We start from the raw sequence: 22,222 nt of genomic DNA, 5'->3' as shown, positions 1-22,222 counted from the left end.
GTCCTTTCCAACCCAAACCAGTCTGTGGTTCCCTGAAGACATTGCTGTGCCCACAAGAGTGTCCCCTCTGCACGATTGTCCTACCCTGGAAAGGTGGAGGACCCAGCTCTGGGATGTTGGAGCATCCTGGTGGGATCCTGCTGCCATTGCTCAGGGTGGCAAACACCTTTGGTTGTCCTCATTCCTAGATCCTGGTGGTGGTGCCATCATGGCTGCAGGAGACCCAACCTCAGGCCACCTGCATGGAGAGAAGCAGCTGCCAGGTCAGTGCCAGGGAGTGTGTTTGGGTGTTTTGTTCTCCTTTTTTTGGACAGTTAATGAGAAAGTTGAACGTGGGTTGGGAGATGGAGAAGAAGGAGATTTGGGGTGAAATAGCCTGCAAGGATTGACCCTCAGATGGGGTGCAGGAGTTGGGGGACACGTCTGGGATGTCCCTGGTTTGGCAGTAGCTGCACTGGGAGAGTAAAGATGGAATGAGGAGAGGAAGGACCAGCCCTCGGGTGACAAGGACTGTTCCTGGAGGAGCTGTCCTCCTCCTGGCCAGATTATACTGGGAAACCAGAACCTGAGCCCAAATGGTCACCCTGAGGCTCAGAGGGGAAGTGTGTGGAGCACTCCTACACCTCTGGAAGCTTCTGGCCTCCTGCCCCCTCTGTCCACGTTGTGACCCAGCTCACCCCAAAGATCCAGCTCTGTCCTAGTTGCTCTTGAGGTGCAGGAGCCCTTTGGAAAGCCCATCTTGCCACCATGAGCCCAGCAACACCATCCCTGGTCCTCGGAAGCCAGAAGCTGATGGTCAGAGCCTGGTTCTGAGGAAGACCTGCTGGATGTCCACTTGCTTTTCCAGCTTTCACCTGGGAAGTGAGGGCCAATGACCGAAACTACCACAAGCAGTTCAAGAAGACATTTGCCTTCTGCCTGACCAGGAAGAAATACAGGGTGAGTTGGGTCTGGCCAATCCTGGACCATTTCTTTGCTCAGCCCCTGATGCCTGAGCTGGTGGTGGTTGGGGTGAGGTGACAGAGATGCTGTAGGGTGATCTCCTGTAGGACAGAGGGTCCCACAAGGGGGTCCTTCATGAAGGAGAAGGTGCCTGGTGCCCTCTGGAGCTCTCAGACAAGGAGCAGACCCATGTGGAGGAGACTTCTTGCCCTGCTGGTCATATCAAAACAAGAAAGATCTTTTTTTAAAAGTTTTGATGGAACAAATCCAGGTGTTTGTTGGTTTTTCTGGAAGAGCAACATCTGGTTGGTGGGAGGAACCTGGGGGCTCTTCAGAGGATCACAAGTGAAATATTTCCTTTTGGTTTTAAGTCTTATCAGCCTTTGCTGTAATGAATCTTCTTGGAGACCTTAGAGCAGCTTCCAGGGCCTGAAGGGGCTCCAGGAAAGCTGGGGAGGGACTTGGGACAAGGGCAGGGAGGGAGAGGACAAGGGGGGATGGATGAAAACTGGCAGAGGGAGATTGAGGTGAGACATGAGGAGGGAATTCTGGAGTGTGAGGGTGGTGAGAGCCTGGCCCAGGTTGCCCAGGGAAGCTGTGGCTGCCCCATCCCTGGCAGTGTTGAAGGGCAGGTTGGATGGGGCTTGGAGCAGCCTGGGCTGGGGGGAGGTGTCCCTGCTCATGCAGGGAACCTGATGATCTTGAAGGTCCCTTCCAACCCAAACCATCCCATGATTCTGTGGTTCTAACCTATCACAGGATGCTGTGAAACTCCTTCATTTGGGTGAGAAAACCACAAAAGGCAGCACATGATGGTCTGGAGGAGACAGATGGGAAAGCCCTGGAGCCCTGGCAGCCAGGGGCTGTTACAGAGCTTCTCTGCTCCTCCAAAGGCCACGAGGTTTGATGCTCTACAGCAGCCAGGCAAAAAGGGGTGGAGAAATCATCTTTTGGTAGCCCCAGCAATTTCTCCCAACCTCCCTGCTGGATGGGATTTGGAACACTGCTGAAACAGAGAGCTTCATTTTCACATGAACAGGCAGCAGGAGAAGCAGCAGCCTGCCTGGTTCCACCCCTGCTCCCCTGTGCAGGACAAGTTTTGAGGGTGCCCATGTAGACCATTCTTCCTGTTTCAAACCAGCCTTGAATTTTGCCCCAGAAGTTTTTAGGGTTCTTGTAAAGATTTCAAGGCGGCTCTTGACGTCCTGAGAAGTCCTAAAAATCCCAGCCTGGTTTTGGCACCTTCCAAACACCCCCTCGATCCCATCCTGGCTGTGACCTGCTGTCCTTCTGCAGGGCAATGCCATCAAGACAGCCAAGTACAACGTCCTGACCTTCCTGCCCCTGAACCTCTACGAGCAGTTCCACCGGGTGGCCAACGTCTACTTCGTCTTCGTCATCCTCTTGCAGGTGAGATGGGCACCAAGGCCAGAGCAAAGGTGTGTCAGACCCATTGTCTGCCTCAGCTCCCTCTGGAGTACCATGTCTCCACAAGATTATTCTTCTCAAGGCCCAGGATACCAGCAAAGGAGGGTTGGCTGGTGGTCAGAGACTCTGGTCTAAAATGGTGTCAAGGACGTTGCTTCTCAGGGCTGTTTGTTGCCTTCCATGAAGGCTCTGAGGGGTTTCACCTCTGTGAAGGTTGGTTACTTTGAGCTGGTTGGTTTTGGATCTAAGTTGAGCTCATAGAGGCCACACCTGAGCAGAAACCCTGCTCTCCAGACTCAGTGTCCCACCTGCACCTCATGGGTTCCACTTAAAAAGAGGTGGAAATTCAACCAGACTGTTCTGTGTAGACAGAGATAGTGGGTTGATTTGTCCTAGACTGGTTCCTGTCATCTTCAGACAACGGATGGGGAGCTGGGACAGAGGGGGAGTTGGAGCCCAGAGCCAGGACGAGGGGCAATGGGGACAAACTGGAACATGAGAAGTTCCATCTGAACATGAGGAAGAACTTCTTTACTGTGAGGGTGACAGAGCCCTGGGACAGGCTGCCCAGGGAGGTTGTGGAGTCTCCATCCTTGGAGACATTCCAGACCCACCTGGACACCATCCTGTGCAACCTGCTCTGGGTGAACTTGCTTGAGCAGAGGGGTTGGACTGGGTGATCTCCAGAGGTTCCTTCCAACCCCCAGCACGCTGTGATTGATCCTGTGTGAGTCAGTCCCTTAAATCATCCCAAGGTGGGATGAAAGTTGGGCCAGTGGTGTAAAAACTCTCCTTCTCCAGACCTTCCCTGAGATCTCCACTGTGCCCTGGTACACTCTGCTCCTCCCCCTGAGCTGCCTTCTCACCATCCGGGGTCTACGAGACCTGATCGATGACATTGTGAGTCCGGGTTGGGGTGAAAGGCTGGGAGTGTGGGGTGGGTCCTTGGGGGGGTGGGGGTGGTCCTCAGAAAGGGCCCCTTTGCTGTGAGGTGACCTGAAAAGCTTGGGTGTTGCTGTGTCATCCATGGCTCCTCAGGTACCATCAACTCTCCTGTGTCCAAAGCACTTTAGATTTTCCCTTGGGAAGGACATGAGTGGGCAGCTCCTTTCCTTGGGGTCTGGACCCCAATCTCTGTCACCTCCACTACCTTAACCAAGGGTTACATTCCCAGGTTGGTCCCCAGAAAGACCTCGGGAGAGTTTTGGAAAACATCTGATGGCTTCAGGCAGCAGATCCTGCCCTGGGGCTGAGGAGGGAGATGGTGGCATTTAAGAGGGTGGTTTCCATGGGAGAAGGAAGTCTGGCATGGTCCATCCTTGTCTTTTGGCCTCTTTTTTTCCTTCTCCTCCGGGCAGGGCCGTCACCAAAGTGACCGAAACATCAACAACAGACCATGTGAAATCCTGTCTGGGAAGAGGTGAGGAGCTTTGGGAAGTTCTACCTGTGTTTTCCAGGCCTGTGTGGAATGATAGGTCACCTGAAGTGCTGAGCACCCTTGAGCACAGCACCTGAGAAGGGGTTTGGTGGAAATTTCCAATACCTGAAGGGGTCTACAAGAAAGCTGGGTTAGGGCTTTGTACACAGGGGTGGAGTGAGAGGACAGGGGACAATGGTCTGAAGGTTAAAGAGGGGAGATTCAGGTTGGACGTCAGGAAAAAGTTCTTCCCTGTGAGGGTGGAGAGACCCTGGCCCAGGTTGCCCAGGGAAGCTGTGGCTGCCCCATCCCTGGGGGTGTTGAAGGGCAGGTTGGATGGGGCTTGGAGCAGCCTGGGCTGGTGGGAGGTGTCCCTGCCCATGCAGGGTGGTGGGACTGGATGATCTTGAAGGTCCCTCCCAACCCAAACGAGCCTGGGATTCTGTCATTCTATGAACACTCCTGGCCCTGTGAACACTCATCACCTCCCCAGATCTGCTGCAGGTCCAGCTCGTAGGGATGATCCAATCCCAGTCACAGGCAACTGGTCTAAAACAGACCTAATTTTGTTGTGACACTCTGGGAAGGGGTTTCCTGGCACAGAAGTACAAGAAGGACACGGAGGGGCTGGAGCGTGTCCAGGGAAGGGCAGTGGAGCTGGGGAAGGGGCTGGAGCACAAGTGTGAGCAGGAGCAGCTGAGGGAGCTGGGGGTTCAGCCTGGAGACAAGGAGGTGAGGGGAGACCTGCTGGCTCTGCAGCTGCCTGAGAGGAGGTTGGAGCCAGGGGGGGTCGGGCTCTGCTCCAAGGAACAAGTGATGGAACCAGAGGAAATGGCCTCAGGTTGTGCCAGGGGAGGTTGAGATTGGATCTTGGGAACAGTTTCTTCCCCAAAAGGGTTGTCAGGCCCTGGCCCAGGCTGCCCAGGGCAGGGGAGAGTACCCATCCCTGGAGGGGTTTCAAAGCCCTGTAGATGTGGTGCTGGGGGACACGGGGCAGTGGTGGCCTTGGCAGGGCTGGGTTAACAGTTGGACTGGATGATCTGAAAGGTCTTTTCCAACCAAAACGCCTCCATGATTCTATGTTCCTCCAGTTCTTCCCATCTAACCCTCAGAGTTCTGCTCTTGCTTAACACTGGCTCAGAGAAGGACCCACCTGTGGCCAGGGGGCTGGAAGTCCCTGCCACCTGGAGGTCTGGGAGATATGGGCAGGACAGACGGGTCCTTGGTGCTCGGCCACCCGTCGGTGACTCAGATGGTGCCACGGGGGGGGGGGGGGGGGGGCAGAGGAACAAAACATCTGGAGCCCCCAGTCGTGCAAGAAGCTGGGACAGACCCAGGCTGGTTCAGAGGGCAGAAGCAGCCACGACCCCCATTCCTGCTGCTCTGCTACAAGAACTTCCCTCCTGGTTCTCCTGCAGCTTCCAGTGGCAGAAGTGGTGCGACATCCGCGTCGGGGACGTGGTGCGGCTGCGCAAGGACAGCGCCGTCCCGGTGAGCAGGGGCCAGGGGGGCTCAGCTGGGTTTGGGGTCACCAGGAGGGGCTCAGGCAGGTTTGGGGTGGCCAGAAAGGGTGGCCAGGGAGGTCTCTGCCAGGTTTGGGGTCACCAGGAGAGGCTCAGGCAGGTTTGGGGTCACCAGGAGGGCTCAGACAGGTTTGGGGTCACCAGGAGGACCTCAGGCGGGTTTGGGGTGGCCAGGGAGGTCTCTGCCAGGTTTGGGGTCACCAGGAGGGCTCAGGCAGGTTTGGGGTCACCAGGAGGACCTCAGGCAGGTTTGGGGTGGCCAGAAAGTGTGGCCAGGGGGGTCTCTGCCAGGTTTGGGGTCACCAGGAGGGCTCAGCCGGGTTTGGGGTCACCAGGAGGACCTCAGGCAGGTTTGGGGTGGCCGGGGGGGGGGGTCTCAGCCAGGTTTGGGGTCACCAGGAGAGGCTCAGGCAGGTTTGGGGGGCCCAGAAAGGGTGGCCAGGGAGGTCTCTGCCAGGTTTGGGGTCACCAGGAGGGCTCAGCCAGGTTTGGGGTCACCAGGAGGACTCAGGCAGGTTTGGGGTGGCCAGGGGGGTCTCAGCCAGGTTTGGGGTCACCAGGAGGGCTCAGACAGGTTTGGGGTGGCCAGAAGGGGTGGCCAGGGAGGTCTCTGCCAGGTTTGGGGTCACAAGGAGGGGCTCAGCCAGGTTTGGGGTCACCAGGAGAGGCTCAGGCAGGTTTGGTGTCACCAGGAGGGCTCAGCCAGGTTTGGGGTCACCAGGAGGACCTCAGGCAGGTTTGGGGTGGCCAGGGAGGTCTCTGCCAGGTTTGGGTCACCAGGAGGACCTCTGCCAGGTTTGGGGTCACCAGGAGGGCTCAGCCAGGTTTGGGGTCACCAGGAGGACTCAGGCAGGTTTGGGGTGGCCAGGGGGGTCTCAGCCAGGTTTGGGGTCACCAGGAGGGCTCAGACAGGTTTGGGGTGGCCAGAAGGGGTGGCCAGGGAGGTCTCTGCCAGGTTTGGGGTCACAAGGAGGGGCTCAGCCAGGTTTGGGGTCACCAGGAGAGGCTCAGGCAGGCTTGGGGTGGCCAGAAGGGGGGGCCAGGGGGGTTTCAGCCAGGTTTGGGGTCACCAGGAAGGCTCAGACAGATTTGGGGTCACCAGGAGGACCTCAGGCAGGTTTTGAGTGGCCAGAAAGGGTGGCCAGGGGGGCTCAGCCGGGTTTGGGGTCACCAGGAGGGGCTCAGGCAGGTTTGGGGTCACCAGAAGGGCTCAGCCGGGTTTGGGGTCACCAGGAGGGCTCAGGCAGGTTTGGGGTGGCCAGGGAGATCTCTGCCAGGTTTGGGGGGGTCAGGTGGAGCTCAGACAGGTTTGGGGTGGCCAGGAGGGCTCAGACATGTTTAGGGGGGGTCAAGAGAAGATCAGCCAGGTTTGGGGGAGCCAGCAGGAGCTCAGGCAGTTTTGGGGTGGCCAGAAGGCATGACCAGGGGGTTCTCAGCCAGGTTTGGCATCACCAGGAGGGGCTCAGCCAGGTTGGGGGTGTCCTGGCCAGGTTTTCCAGCCATGTCCTCTCTCCCCCTCTTTGCTCCCCCAGGCTGACATGCTCCTGCTCTGCAGCTCGGAGCCCAGCAGCCTCTGCTACGTGGAGACCACTGACATTGATGGGTGAGAAGAGGGGCTGGGGACCATGATTGCCATGGGGGTAGAGGGGCAGACACATCCCAGCCAATGGATAAACCTCCAATCTTGGGGACCCACCAGCACTCGGGGCACCCTGAGAAGTCCAGCAGAAGCCATGGGAGGTTCCTCCAACAGTTCAACCTACAGACACCCCAGAAACAGGTTTTGTTCCAGAAATTTTGACACGTGGGGGAGCCCAAAACCCACTCCTGATGCTTCCACAGAGCAGCTGATGACCTCGAGCATCTCTCAGCATCTCCTGGCTGCCTCCCAGCCCACAGGAGGACAGTGGCTGCCTGTCCCTCCCACCCCTCCTGCAGGATGATTTAATGGCAGGGTCCCCAGGCCAAGGCTTTCCTTCCATGACTGCTCCATCTCCGGGGTGACAGGTCCCTGTCTTGCTTTCCATCACCATCACTCACGTAGTCACCCCATAATGAATGGTCATCTCTGTCCCCTGGGCCTGGCAGCAGAATGAACAGCTTTGTCACCTCCAGGGTCGTTTTATTTTTCCCTCCCTGCTTCTTCTTCCCAGGGAAACGAACCTGAAGTTCAGACAAGCCCTCCTGGTGACCCACCAGGAGCTGGTGAGTGAGGAGAGCATGGCTGCCTTTGATGGTGAGTGCCCGGGGTGGGGGAGGATGGATGTGGCCATCCCACCAGGATGGGGTGGGTTCAGCCTGGGAAGTCTCTGGCCCCTCAGCCACCAAGTGCCATCAGCCCAAGGCTGGGTTGGCTCCTGCCCGCAAAGAACCAAAGTCCTTCCCCAGGACTGGGTCTGTGATGGGTCTGCTGGGCGTGTGCACCTTCCTCCTGCCCTGGACCTCCATTTGCCCACTGGAATCAAGTGTTTGGCTCCCAAACTTGAGCTCAGACCCTGGATTATTTTCCTCCTTGGTTCTCCAGGGGATTCCTCTTAGACTCCCTGGGGATGAAGGAAGTTGTGTTTGCACCACAGAGTCCCAGATTGGTTTGGGTTGGAAAGGACCTTAAAGCTCATTCAATCCAACCCCCTCTGCATGGGCAGGGACACCTCCCACCAGCCCAGGCTGCTCCAAGCCCCATCCAACCTGCCCTTCAACACTGCCAGGGATGGGGCAGCCACAGCTTCCCTGGGCAACCTGGGCCAGGCTCTCACCACCCTCACACTCCAGAATTCCCTCCTCATGTCTCACCTCAATCTCCCTCTTCCAGTTTTCATCCATCCCCCCTTGTCCTCTCCCTCCCTGCCCTTGTCCCAAGTCCCTCCCCAGCTTTCCTGGAGCCCCTTCAGGCCCTGGGAGCTGCTCTCAGGTCTCCCTGGAGCCTCCACCTCCCACCAGCCCAGTTTGCTCAAGCCCCATCCAACCTCCTGGGATGGGGAAGCTCCTCTGCTTTCCTCCAAAGCCACCACCTGACTGGTGCCATCTGCTGCAGGGCGGGTGAGCTGTGAGGAGCCCACCAGCCGCATGCACAGCTTCACGGGCACCCTGGCCTGGAGGGGTCAGACCCACGGGCTCGACAGCCAGAAGCTGCTGCTGCGCGGCTGCCGGGTCCGCAACACCCGCCTGTGCTACGGGCTGGTCATCTACGCAGGTGAGACCCCCCCGGGCAGGGCAGGGTGGGCAGAAAAACCCCCCGGTTCCAGGAGGTCTGAGGCTGCTCCAGCACCTCCAGCATCAGGGGGAGGTCGGGAAGGTTGGTGGGTTTTGCTGCGGGGGTGTCGGGGATGTGTCCGACTGAAGGACGCGCCGAGATCCTCCAGCTCACCCAGGGGGAGCTCTGAGGACCAGCCAAGGACACCTCCAGGGGGTTTGCAGCTGGGTGAGGCAAACCAGCTGGAAGGTGCAACACTTGGGTCTGAAAAAAAAAGGGGCTGGGCCCACTCTCAGATGGTTCAAAGTGGGATGAGCTCCTTGCTCAAACCAAGCCCACGGAAGCTTGTCCCAAACGTGGCTGGTGTTGGAGGCGTTGGGTTGTGGCCAACATCTGCTCAGCCTGGGTTGTGTTTCTGCTGCAGCCCGTCCTGGGTCCATTTCACATTGTGGCCTCCTGCACAGATGGGTCAGTGCAGCTGAGGGCCATGAGGAGCTTTGGGTAGAGGAGGGGGTAAGATCTGGTGTGAGGAGCTCTACTCCAACTGTGCAACCACGGCTTGAGTAACTGAGCAGGGGATGGGCTCCTCTGAAGTCTTCCTAGGTGGGGAGATGTTGTTCTGGAGGAAACCAGCATCACTGAGCTGCAATTCAACCTTCTGGGGACTTGCATTTTTACCTCTGAAATGTTTCTCATCCAGGATTTGATTCCAAAATTATGAGGAACTGTGGCAAGATCAAGAGGAAGAAAACCAAGCTGGACCACATGATGGACCGGGTGGTGATCATAGTGAGTGTGGTGCAAACACCTCCTGCCCTGGTCCACTGGTCTCCTGGGGTTGCTCACAAGTCTTCTCATGAGAGGCTGCTTGCCCGGGTGATGCTGTTTATCTGAAGTTTGTGATATTTTGCACAAAGTATCTTGGGCTTCACATGTTCTGGGCAAATGTCAAGAGATGTCCCCAGGACATCTCTGGGTCTGAAGCAGCCTGTGTGGCATGAACTCTGGAGCCAGGCACCTCAGCTCCAGGCCAGCCTCTTTGACCAGCCTCTTTCAAACCAGGGAGCTGGAGTAGTCAGGGTCTCCAAGCCCTCCTGACCTGCTTCCCTCATCCATAACCATGTGGGTCCATGGAGGTGGTTTGTGCTGAGGGACCTGCAGGTTGTAGCTCAGCACTGAGGAGCTGGAAGGAGGAGCCTTCCCTCTGTGGGAAGCAAAGCAGCCTGGTCATCCCTGGGAGTTGGGTGGCTCTTGTTCTGGTTCCTGGTGGTTGAGTGTCATCCCTTCTCAGGTTGGTTTCTAGTGTTCCTCTGTTTGCTGATAAGTTCAGCAGGGAGGCTGCAGGACACACCCTGTCCAAGGAGATGTTGTTGGAGGCAATTGGAGGGTGGGAACATTGTTGGGTTTTGCTGTGGGTGTGTTGGGGATGTGTCCAGCTGAAGGACATGCTGTGATCCTCCACCTCACCCAGGGTGAGCTCTGAGGACCAGCTTCATGCACAAGGACACCTTTCTGCAGGTTTACACCTACATGTGTGTGACAAACCATCTGGAAGGTGCAACACTTGGGCCTAGAAAAGGGTCTGGTGGGCTCTGCGTGGTGGGACGTTCTCATCCTGGCTTCCCACCTCAGATCTTCCTGGTGCTGTTGGGCACGTCGCTGTGTCTCGCCATTGCCTCTGGGCTCTGGGCCAGGATGTTCCAGGAGAAGCACAGTTACCTCTCTGCTCTCTACAAGAACACCACTCCTGTCCAGCAGGCCTTCTTCAACTTCTGGGGCTTCACCATCCTCCTGAGCATCATCATCCCCATGTCCATGTATATAACGTAAGGACAACAGAGCTTGTGAGTGATCAGAGACCAGTTCCTCACTCCTTGCACTTGGAGGGATTTCCAAGCCCTGGAGATGGTGCTGAGGGACATGGGGCAGTGGTGGCCTTGGCAGGGCTGGGTTGATGGTTGGACCTGACGATCTCAAAGGTCTTTTCCAACCCAAATGGTTCCATGATCCTATGATCCAAACGTGATCTCCTTGCCCAGTGTAAGGTTTCTTCTACCTGACTCCCTAGGTTTGAATTCATCTACCTGGTGAACAGCTGCTTCATCAACTGGGACCTGGAGATGTATTATCCTGCCAAGGACATTCCAGCAAAAGCCAGAAGCACCAGCCTCAACGACCAGCTTGGCCAGGTTGAATATATCTTCTCAGACAAGACTGGCACCTTGACACAAAACATTATGAGCTTCAAGAAGTGCTGCATCAACGGGACCATCTATGGTAACTCTTGGTGGAAGCAAGTTTGTAGGGACTCAGGAGTTAGGAAAACCTGGATCTGGTTCTTTCCATTCCTCCTGGCTTGCTAGGAAGCTTGGGGCACGTGGATTGATCTCCGTGGTCCAGCATGGAGACAAGAAGGTGCTGTAAGAATCCACCTCCCATCTTGCCAGTGCTTTGCAGGGGCCACCACACCTGTGGTCACACCTGTCCCGTGCTCCCAGTGCCCTCCTCAAACGGGTGCCCCAATTTCAGGAGGTGCATCGTGCCCCAAACTCAGCCTGGATCACCTGGGTTTCCCTGAGGGAAGAGGGAGCCTGGGGTTAGGAGCTCAGCAAATCTGGATGGCAAAACCACCTGGGAGGTGGATCCCACTGGGAGCAACAAGCTGATGCTGGCCCAGGTGGCCAGGACAGGGCAGAGCTACGGGCCAGTGAAGCTCATGGAGTTTTATTTTGTACGAAAGCTTTGGGGATAAAAAAAACCAGGAGGGTTTGCTTTTCTTCTTTGCATCCTTTCCTGATCAGTCTTCAGCTTGGGTTCCAAACATGGACACTTTGAAGCTTTCAGGTGACCTGTGGAGAGGGCAAAGAAATGAGCATTTCCTGCCGTGTTTCTTTCGAGCTGCTCTTGGCTTTTATTTTTAACTACTATTCTTTTTTCTTCTTATATATATTTTTAAATGATTCTCCTTGTTTTTCCCCTTGGAAACCTGAGGATGATGAAGTCCTTCCTCTTCTTCTCCACCCAAGAACTCAGTTGGCTTCTGGGAGCTGCCTCAGTGCTTCATTAGCCAAATGTAGCTGGTTTAGAACTTGAGCCTGGAGCTCCTTTTTCCTGAGAGGTGGATCAGGCACCTGAGACAACTGCGTAGTGATCAAAGCAAAGAGGAGGGGGGAAAAAAAACCATCCAGCAAAGTTTTAAAGCAGGAATAAAGGGAATTTTCTCCTGCCTGATGGATCATGTTGAAGCTCTGTGATGCAGCAGAGCTCTGGTCCTGCCAGTGCAGAGATGTCCCAGGACACAGGGGTGAAAAACCAGACCTGAATGTTCAGTGTTCAAAATGGGTTGAAAAGGCTGAGCAGCTCAAGAGCCAAACAAGTCAGGATGGGGTGTTCAGCCTGGAGAAGAGGAGGCTCCAGGGAGACCTGAGAGCAGCTTCCAGTGCCTGAAGGGGCTCCAGGAAAGCTGGGGAGGGACTTGGGACAAGGGCAGGGAGGGATGGGACAAGGGGGATGGATGAAAACTGGAAGAGGGAGATTGAGGTGAGACATGAGGAGGAAATTCTGGAGTGTGAGGGTGGTGAGAGCCTGGCCCAGGTTGCCCAGGGAAGCTGTGGCTGCCCCATCCCTGGCAGTGTTGAAGGGCAGGTTGGATGGGGCTTGGAGCAGCCTGGGCTGGTGGGAGGTGTCCCTGCCCATGCAGGGGGGTGGGACTGGATGAGCTTTAAATCCCTTCCAACCCAAACCAGGCTGGGATTCCCTGAAGTCAAACCTGGATACTTTAGCAGAGCCTTATGACCAGCACCAGCAGCTGCTGAAAACCCTCCCCATGTTGCCAGTGCTCTGGCCAGCAGGAGCACCAGGCCCCTGCTGGAGCAGCTGCTGGAAGCCCCTGGTGGCCACACTGCTGCCAGCTCCCTGCTAACCCAGGGGGTTTTATTTTGGCAGGTCCAGGCACGGGCCAGGAGAGCAAAGAGCCGCGGGTGCGTAACTCCCCTCTCCCCTGGAACTGGGGCCAGATGCTCCTCACAGGGCTCAGAAACGTGCCTGGTGACACCAGCAGCAAGCCCAGCCCCTCGTTGTGGAGCACAGCTTGTGGTCCCACGGGGCTCCTTGGGCTGAGCTGGCCAGTCCTCAGCTGCTGGTTAGGGACAGGGCAAGCAGGTTTCTCAACCGATGGAGCCCAGCAGCACCTCCAGCCCAGAGCCCCACGCTCCACCCCGGGCTCCTGCAGCCTGCCTGTGCCTCTTGCAGGGGTTGAGCTCCACCTGGAGCCACCACGGGGAGAAGAAGTTGGAGTTTTGTGACCCCACGTTGCTGGCAGCCATCCGGCAGGACCGTGACCCTGTGCTGAGGGAGTTCCTGAGGCTGCTGGCCCTCTGCCACACGGTCATGGTGGAGGAGAAGGATGGTGGGTTGGCCAGGGTGGTGGACGTTCTCAAGCTGCCCTTCAAGGCCATGGAGCTTCTTCCATCACCCAACAAAGCTCTGCTGGGTGGGGAGCAGGTGGCTTGAGGGGGTGCTTTGTGTCACTGTCCTGGCATCATGGATGTGTCCATTTGGGTTGGTTTTAAGGCTCATTAGTTGGAACTGACACACAAGGGGGATAATCCAACCCTGTCTGGGAACTTCTTGTGCCTGGAGGAATGAGCAGAAGAGAGAAGTACAGGTCACAGGTTGCCCAGGGAAGCTGTGGCTGCCCCATCCCTGGCAGTGTTGAAGGGCAGGTTGGATGGGGCTTGGAGCAGCCTGGGCTGGTGGGAGGTGTCCCTGGACAGGGGGTTGGAACTAGATGGTCCTTGAGTTCCCTTCACATCCAGTCTGTGATTCTACGAAGAAGGACTGAGTTTCCCTCACCTGGTGGCTTGGATTCTAGGGTGTCCATAGAGAATGTCATTGCTGGACAATAACAGGGTGTTTCAGATGTCCAAGAGCTGCTTGGCTGTGAGTCTCTTTGTCTAACTCTACTCCTCCTCTGCAGACCAGCTGGTTTATCAGGCAGCTTCACCAGATGAAGAAGCCCTGGTGTGGGCAGCCAGGAGCTTGGGGTACGTCTTCCTGGCCCGCACACAAGACACCATCACCATCAGTGAGCTGGGGCAGAAGAGGACCTACAAAGTGCTGGCCATGCTGGACTTCAACAGCGATCGCAAGAGGATGTCTGTCCTGGGTGAGCAGGCTGGGGTGTCTCCTGGGGCCACGCAGGAGCAGGGAGGGTCCCTCCCATGCAAGGGGTGGCCCTGGGATGGCCACCATTGACTGCAGCTGGCACCGGGGCTCCAAGAGTTGTCCTGGTCATCCCTGTGGTTTTACTTACACTTGGTGAAGGAGCTGAGAAGGGTTGGGGAAGAGAAGGGTGGGGGAAGAGAAGGGTGGGGGAAGAGAAGGGTGGGGGATGAGAAGGGTGGGGGCTGAGAAGGGTTGGGGAAGAGAAGGGTGGGGGAAGAGAAGGGTGGGGGCTGAGAAGGGTTGGGGAAGAGAAGGGTGGGGGATGAGAAGGGTGGGAGCTGAGAAGGGTGGGGGCTGAGAAGGGTTGGGGAAGAGAAGGGTGGGGGATGAGAAGGGTGGGGGCTGAGAAGGGTGGGGGAAGAGAAGGGTTGGGGCTGAGAAGGGTGGGGGCTGAGAAGGGTGGGGGAAGAGAAGGGTTGGGGAAGAGAAGGGTTGGGGCTGAGAAGGGTTGGAGCAGCCAAGAGAGAGTGAGGAAACCAGGGTCTCAGAGGAGGGGTGTGAGGAACTGACAGTCCCTGAGGCCTGATCCTGGTGGGGCAGAGCTGGGGCAGAACGCCCCGACGTCCCCTGTGGTGCCTCCTGCAGCACGGCCACCCCGTGGGGACAGGCAGGAGTGGGAGCCACCTCTCCAGCTGCCTAAACTGTCCTTCCCTCCCAGTGCGGGACCCCCAGGGCACCATCCGGCTCTACACCAAGGGGGCTGACACAGTCATCCTGGAGAGGCTGCAGAGGAGAGGACCCCGTGAGACCATCACTGAGATGGCTCTGGATGTGAGTTCCACACCAGCCTGGGGTGGAAAGGGCTGGTCCCTCTGCTTCTGGCTTTGGGCTGAGTGTCCTGGAGTCCCTTGCTGCTCCTCTGGCTTCAGAACTTTGGTCCTTTTTTCTTCCTTCTGCTCCAAGATCCTTGCCTGCCCATGAGACAGAGGCTCAGAGGGCATCAACCCCACCTTTGGGGCTCTGCATGGACCAGTTCATTGCAAGGATGCTCATGGGGATGCTGTAGGGTGGGGAAGGGAGGAAGAGCCCAGAGCGGGACCCTCAGATCCTGGTGTGTCTCTGGATCTGCCTCGGCAGCAGCTTGGCTGGGCACCATGCCCTGGTCCACCATCAGAGTCATCCTGGTGGAGGGAAGGGAGGCCTGACCTCTTGTCTCTGCAGCGCTTTGCAGAGGAGACACTGAGGACTTTGTGCTTGGCCAGCAAGGAGGTGAGCGAGGCCGAGTACGGCGTGTGGAGCAGAAGACACCAGGAGGCCAGTGTCCTGCTGCAGGACCGGGCACGGGAGCTGGACAAGCTGTACGAGGAGATGGAACAGAACCTGCAGGTGGGATGAGGCTGGGGGGGTAGGAGGAACTGGTCCCACAGGGAGCTGGAGTGTGGGGTTTGGCTCTCTGGGAGGAGAGGGGTGAAGTGACCCCAACGCCCACCCCCTGGGGTGACTCGGTGGCATTTGCCAGGGGACACTGCAGAAGACATCTGTCAGGTGGTGCCCACCCATGGGCAAGGAGCTCGGGTTGGATCCAGGGGTCATTCCCACCTCCACATCTTGCCCTGCCCCATGTCATGACACCCACTTACGCTCCTTCCAGCTGCTCGGGGCCACGGCCATTGAGGACAAGTTGCAAGATGGAGTCCCTGAGACCATCCAACGGCTGAAACTGGGCAACATCAAAGTGTGGGTGCTGACGGGAGACAAACAAGGTCAGTGGAGGCAACCCCAGGTCCCATCAGCACGTTTCAGCTTCTCCCTTAGCCAGGAAGCAGAGATATGGGACCCTGGGAGTGGCCAACAACCAGGTTCTGCTCTTCCTGTCATTTAACCCAAGAGCGTGTCCCACAGATCATGTCACCATGGGGGAATTGAGCAGGGGAAGCCATCTGTGTGGTGGCACCAAGCTGGAGCTGCTGCCCACTGAGGGCTTTTGGAGCGGGGGGCTGCCCCGGGTTGGGGTGGGGGCACCAGCACGTGGCCATCAGGTGTTGTCACCTGCAGAGACCGCAGTGAACATCGGCTACGCCTGCAAACTGCTGACAGATGACATGGAGATCCTGGAGGAGAAGGAGATCAGGTGAGGAACTGTGACCTCCTGGTTCAGAACACTGTTGTCCCCACTGAAGACACCCGAGGTGTCTGTGCAGAGTGGGCAGGTCTTGATTCTGCCAGAGATGCTTCTCCTTCCCTGTCCCACGCTGGATGTCCACAGCCCTCATCTCCTGATGCTTTTCCAGGCCTCCCCATCTGGTTCTGCCCTGACAATGTCCTCCTCCTTGCCAGGTTTTGACCAGAAAGTGCTTAAGCTGTTTCTCCACCTCTAAACCACAGGGACAGAGGCTGATTTTTGAGATCAACGAGCCCCTGGGGCTCCCTCTCTGTCCCCCCTGTTCCCACCACTCCCACCAGCCCCACTTCCCTGGAGCTCTGAGGTGGCAAAGACCAACTGTGGGTCTCACAGCTGGGCAGAGTCTCCAGTGTCCCCAGCTCAGCTCCCACCACCCCTTCCTTCCTTACACAGTGAGATCCTCCAGGCTCACTGGGTGAGCAACAACAACTGGGTGAGCGGGGAGGTCCCGTGTGGTGACCACCTCTCCCAGCAGAGCCCCAAGGCTTCGTCCCACCAGAAGAGAGCCCTGATCATCAATGGGGACTTCCTGGTAAGGTGGCACTGGGTTGGTCTTCCCTGCTTCCTGCCTGCACTGGCAGATCCCTGTTTCTGCCCTGGTGCTATCAAAGGGCTGGTGGCACCAGCACCTGGAGGACGTGATGTTCCTCCTGCCTGAGGGGTGGGAAAAGCCCATTTTTGGGCTGGGGAATGGAAAGTGGAGAGGGGGAGAACCTTGCACTGATCATTTGGTGTTGAAGGGCTTCAACCACACCTGCCCAACCCACCTTCTGGGATGATGCAGGCTGGTGGGTAACCACATGCTCCTCTGGTCATACTGGGACATACTGGTCTGCTCGCAGCACTTGCTGAGTGATGAAGTTGTAGAAAACTGGGGCCACTTTTGTAGCACCTCTAAGATTTAAGAGCATCTTGGATGAGTCTGGGGGCTCTCACACTGCGTAGATGACGGGTGAGGTCCCAGCCACGTGTGCTCTCCCCTAAGGACCGGATCCTCCACACGGGAGAGGTGCTGAAGGAGAAGAAGGGGTGGCTGTGGGGGTGGCTGGATTGCTGCAGGGCCACGGACTCACAGGAGCAGGGCAGTCTGGTGGAGAAGGCCTTCGTGGACTTGGCCACCAGCTGCCAGGCAGTGATCTGCTGCAGGGTGACCCCCAAGCAGAAAGCCCTCATGGTGCAGCTGGTGAAGAAGCACAAGAAGGCCATCACCTTGGCCATCGGGGACGGGGCCAATGATGTCAACATGATCAAAAGTGAGGCTTGGGGCAGGGGGGGTTCTGGAGAAGCACCTCGCAGGTGGGGGGGAGCAGTGTCCCATCTGCCACCTTCACCCCTTCCCCCTCTCCTTTGAGGTGAGGAGCTGGGAAGGGAACCCCCAAACCACTTCTCCCCATTGCTGTGCCAGGAGGGGAGGGAGAGCTCCACGCCCAGCCTGGCACAGGGGGCAGCAGGGATGAACCTCGCTGAAACCCGAAGCCTGGACCTGGGCAGTTGGCAGAGATGTCCCTGTCCCTCTCCAGCACCCCTGACCCGGGGCCATGCTCCTCAAGCCCACCCACGCCCACCGTGTGCTGGGAGGGGCTCTACCCCTTTGCTCCCCACTCACCCTCCGCTCGCCAACCCGGGGACGACCCACCAGGAAATCACCCCCCGAGCTCCTCCGGGTGCTCAGGCTCCCCAGAGACCTCCTCCCCAGCCCTTCCCACCCTCCTGCCTCCACAGCTGCTGACGTTGGGGTGGGCATCAGCGGCCAGGAGGGGCTGCAGGCTGTGCAGTGCAGTGACTACGCCCTGGCCCAGTTCTCCTTCCTCCAGCGCCTCCTGCTCGTCCACGGCCGCTGGGGCTACCTGCGGGTCTGCAAGTTCCTCCGATACTTCTTCTACAAGACCTTTGCTGGCCTGATGGCCCAGGTCTGGTTCGCTTTCCACAGCGGGTTCACGGCCCAGGTGAGGGGGTGACTTCCAGCCCGGGGAGGTCTGCACCCCAGGGGGACGTCCCAGGCAGGTCTCCTGCCCGGTTCTGATGGGGCTCACACGTCCACCTCCCTGCCCTGGTGCCCTTTCTCCCTTGCCTTGGGCTGTGCGAGTTTTGGGGGGTGCCTACCTGAGATGCAGCTGGTTATCTGCTTTCCACTGGGCTGGAGCAGGAAGAGGACCCTGGGGAGACCTGGGAGGTCCTTGAAGAATCGTAGAATCATCAAATTGTTTTAGCTGGAGAAGACCCTAAAAATCAGCAGGTCCAACCATCAACCCAGCCCTGCCAAGGCCACCACTGCCCCATGTCCCTCAGCACCACATCTACAGGGCTTTGAAACCCCCCCAGGGATGGGGACTCCCCCCCTGCCCTGGGCAGCCTGGGCCAGGGCCTGACAACCCTTTGGGGAAGAAACTGTTCCCAAGATCCAATCTCAACCTCCCCTGGCACAACCTGAGGCCATTTCCTCTGGTTCCATCACTTGTTCCTGGGGAGCAGAGCCCGACCCCCCTGGCTCCAACCTCCTCTCAGGCAGCTGCAGAGCCAGCAGGTCTCCCCTCACCTCCTTGTCTCCAGGCTGAACCCCCAGCTCCCTCAGCTGCTCCTGCTCACACTTGTGCTCCAGCCCCTTCCCCAGCTCCACTGCCCTTCCCTGGACACGCTCCAGCCCCTCCATGTCCTTCTTGTGCTGAGGAGCCCAGAGCTGACCCCACCCCAGGACTGGAGGTGTCACCAGTGCTGGGCACAGGGGGACAATCCCTGCCCTGGTCCTAGGCAGGTCAACACTGCTGCCCAAGTTGGTGTCATCTGCAAACTGACTGAGGGTTCCTCAATCCCCTTGTCCATTGGTGAAGACCCTAAAGAGAATGGGCCCCAGTGCTGATCCCTGGGGATTGTCACTGGTGACCAGCCACGGGTGTCTTGGACAGACCCAGGGAAAGATCCCATGTGCACTGAGCTGGTTTCCTCCGAACTGGGAGGTTTTGTGCCACCAGTGTGACTTGACCCCCACTGTGTGGCTCCAGCCTCCCACCTCCACCTGCAGCACAGCCCCAAGGCCCACCTGCCACGGCAAGTCCGTGGGGACCTCCCCACAGCTCAGACTTGAGTCTCCTGGACTCACCCCTAGTGCCTGGATGTCCCTCCTGAGCCTTTCCAGAGCCCCCTGAGCTCACAGCTGCTTCCTCCTCCCTTCCAGCCCCTGTATGAGGGCTGGTTCCTCGCGCTCTACAACATCTTCTACACTGCCTACCCCGTGCTGGCCGTGGGTCTTCTGGAGCAGGTATGAGCTCCCCGGGCTCCATCCAGCCCCTGTGCCTGGAGGCCACATCCCTGCTGGCTGTGGATCAGCCCAGTGGCTGTTCTACCCCATTTCCATGGCTCTTCGTGCTGGGACCTGGCACCCAGCAGCTCACTGGGCATTTGGAGACCACCACTGGTCCTGGGGGTGCCTCTGTTCCCCATCACCCTGGAGCAAGTGGGTGCAGGGACCCACTGCAGCTCTCCAGGAGGGAGTGTTGGGTGGGGTGGCCCAAGCCTTCCCCCCAGGGTGGGTGGGGAGGGTGATGGCTGGTGCCCTCCTGGCAGGATGTGAGTGCCAAGAAGAGCCTGGAGTTCCCTGAGCTCTATATGATTGGGCAGCAGGACGAGCTCTTCAACTACCGAGTGTTTGGTGTCACCTTCCTGCACGGGGCCAGCACCTCACTTGCCAGCTTCTACATTGCACTCTGGGCCTTCCAGGACCACGTTGGCACCAAGGTTGTTGGTGACTACGAGTCCTTCTCTGTCACAGTGGCCACATCAGCATTGCTGTCAGTCCTCATGGAGGTGAGTGATGATCTGCTCTTCCCCATCCTTGACCAGAAGCATGGTCAGCAGGTCAACGTAGATGATTATCCCTCTCTGCTCTGGTGAAACCCCCCTGCAGTGCTGGGTCCAGTTCTGGACTCTCCAACATAAGAAGGTCATAGACCTGTTGGAGAGAGTCCAGAGGAGGCCATGGAGATGATCCAAGGGCTGGAGCAGCTCTGCTCTGGAGACAGGCTGGGAGAGCTGGGGTGTTGAGCCTGGAGAAGAGAAGGCTCCAGGGAGACCTTAGAGCACCTTCCAGGGCCTGAAGGGGCTCCAGGAAAGCTGGGGAGGGACTTGGGACAAGGGCAGGGAGGGAGAGGACAAGGGGGGATGGATGAAAACTGGCAGAGGGAGGTTGAGGTGAGACATGAGGAGGGAATTCTGGAGTGTGAGGGTGGTGAGAGCCTGGCCCAGGTTGCCCAGGGAAGCTGTGGCTGCCCCATCCCTGGCAGTGTTGAAGGGCAGGTTGGATGGGGCTTGGAGCAGCCTGGGCTGGTGGGAGGTGTCCCTGCCCATGGCAGGGGGTGAGACTGGGTGATCTTTAAGTTCCCTTCCAACCCAAACTATTCTGGGATTCTGTGACCCAGGCCCTGGGGCAGCTGGGACTGCAGCCCTGAGCTCTGACACCACCCCCAGCAGCTCCATGACCAGGCAATGATCCTTCTCAGGGCAGGAGAGGACTTTGGGACAAGTGGCTGAATGGACGAGCATCTCCACAGCTTCCCTGAGACCCTGTGTGCTCTGCCCTTCTTCCTGCAGATCATCCTGGACACCAAGTTCTGGACAGTGCTGTCCTTCCTGACGGTCACAGCCAGCCTGCTGCTCTTCTGCCTCTTCTCCTTCCTGACCCAAAGCATTGGTGCCTTCAGGGCAGCCCCTGCCATCTTCCGCTTCCCAGGTGAGATGCCCCAGGGGTCCCCAAGGTCCCTCCCTTTCCCAATCCAGGGAAGCTCAGCCTGGCCTTGGTACTTTCCCACCTCCCTAGATCATCTCCCTGTCAATACTCCTTCATCCTTCCGTCTTGATTTTTCACCCCAGCTTGGGTGCCATCTCCCCTTGAGGCCCCTCAACACCTTCGTGGGTGGGGACCTGTCCCCTGCAGTTGCTCCCTCTGTCCTCCCCACGTTCCTTCCATCACCCAGCAGCTCCTTGTGTTGACAGACGCCAGCCGGAACGCCCTGACCGATCCCTACGTCCTGCTCGTGGTCCTGCTGGCCCTGGTGGTCAACACCATCCCCTCGCTCACTGTCCGCTTGTACTGCACCCTCGCGGGCAAACCCAGCACCCAGCAGGTGAGGGACGGGCAGGGGCTGGTGTGGGGAGGGGTCTGGGGCTGCCCAGGGGGGCTGCTGGTGATGGGAAGGCTGAGACACCCCAGGGAAGCCACCAGCTGGGCTGTAGCAGTGGGATGTCACCTCTCCTCGGTGGCATCACTCAGCTGGTGTTGGTCTCTTATGACATTGGAGTCCAAGCCTGGCTCCAGGGCCCTCTCCCCAAATCAGTTCATGGCCAGACAGGAGGTCCTGAGGCAAGAGACCTGATCCAGCTCCTGGAGAGGACCTGCTTTTGGCTGCAGCCAGGAACTGGCCTCCAGGACTCCCTGGAGCTGCTGCTTAGGAAGCAGCTCTGGTGCAGGGCTTGGTACCAGCCCAGCCTCGATAGAGCTCACTGCCATCTGGCTTGTAGCTCATACCTTGCTGGTGGCACAAAGAGGTCCCAGATTGCCCTCTAGAGCTCCAGCAGCCTTCAAGACCCCCACGAACAGCCTCACGTTGCACAACCCGTCCCACCCGCTCAGCCCACGGTGGAGCCGGCAGACAAACCGTGTCTCAGCAGATCCCAGCCTCGCTCTCCCTTGCCTGTCCCCCTTTTTGGGCCGAGACCTTCCCGGAGAGGTGGCCACAGCCCTGATCTCCTCATCTCCTTGCAGAGGATCTGCCTGCAGGCCCGGCGGGGCCCTCAGCCCTCGGTGGAGCTGGTCGCCCACGTCCCCCGCCGCTCCCTCCGCCGCCGCTCCAGCTACGCCTTCTCCCACCAGGAGGGCTACGGGGGGCTCATCACCCGGGGGGACAGTCTGCGTGCCAGGGGGACCCCCTGCTGCCCTGCCCCGCATCCTCTGCACCCAAAGACGACCCCGGCTTTGTCTCCCCTCCCCAGACCCTCGTGGTAGCTGCCCCCGTTGGCATCGACCTCCCGCCGCGCTGGGACGGGGAAGGGGGTGTCAAGGTGTGGATCCCCCCGCTCCTGGACAGTCATTACATCAGTTCTGGGTGGTTTCGAAGCTTGGGCAGCTGCAGGGGGGTTGGCTGGAGAAGTAAAACCTGCAGGGAACACATCTTCAAGTCATGGAATGGTTCAGGATGGAAGGGACCTTGAAGATCATCCAGTCCCAACCCCTGCATGGGCAGGGACACCTCCCACCAGCCCAGGCTGCTCCAAGCCCCATCCAACCTGCCCTTCAACACTGCCAGGGATGGGGCAGCCACAGCAACCTGGGCTGGTGGGAGGTGTCCCTGCCCATGCAGGGAGGTTGGATCTAGATGATC

General features: G+C 58.4%; 1 protein-coding gene across 1 annotated transcript; it reads left to right on the top strand.

Annotated features, from left to right (window-relative positions):
- The first annotated feature begins 208 nt into the window (after positions 1 to 208).
- ATP8B3 (ATPase phospholipid transporting 8B3) lies at positions 209 to 21,846 on the top strand. Its single transcript, XM_051639966.1, is given in 27 exon segments — positions 209 to 263; positions 848 to 939; positions 2,239 to 2,352; positions 3,172 to 3,270; positions 3,729 to 3,790; positions 5,206 to 5,278; positions 6,843 to 6,913; positions 7,464 to 7,546; positions 8,345 to 8,503; positions 9,204 to 9,292; positions 10,136 to 10,329; positions 10,572 to 10,800; positions 12,755 to 12,911; positions 13,482 to 13,670; positions 14,388 to 14,500; positions 14,891 to 15,055; positions 15,321 to 15,432; positions 15,725 to 15,800; positions 16,245 to 16,296; positions 16,336 to 16,388; positions 16,797 to 17,104; positions 17,574 to 17,797; positions 19,024 to 19,107; positions 19,413 to 19,652; positions 20,436 to 20,574; positions 20,838 to 20,968; positions 21,607 to 21,846. Coding segments are annotated over 27 exon segments (3,603 nt in total).
- Positions 21,847 to 22,222: the final 376 nt, after the last annotated feature.

This window comes from Apus apus, chromosome 24 (genome assembly GCF_020740795.1).
Source record: "Apus apus isolate bApuApu2 chromosome 24, bApuApu2.pri.cur, whole genome shotgun sequence".
Classification (NCBI taxonomy): Eukaryota; Metazoa; Chordata; class Aves; order Apodiformes; family Apodidae; genus Apus; species Apus apus.
The sequence above is the reverse complement of the archived record's forward strand: the minus strand, read 5'-3'. Positions and strand labels throughout refer to the sequence as shown.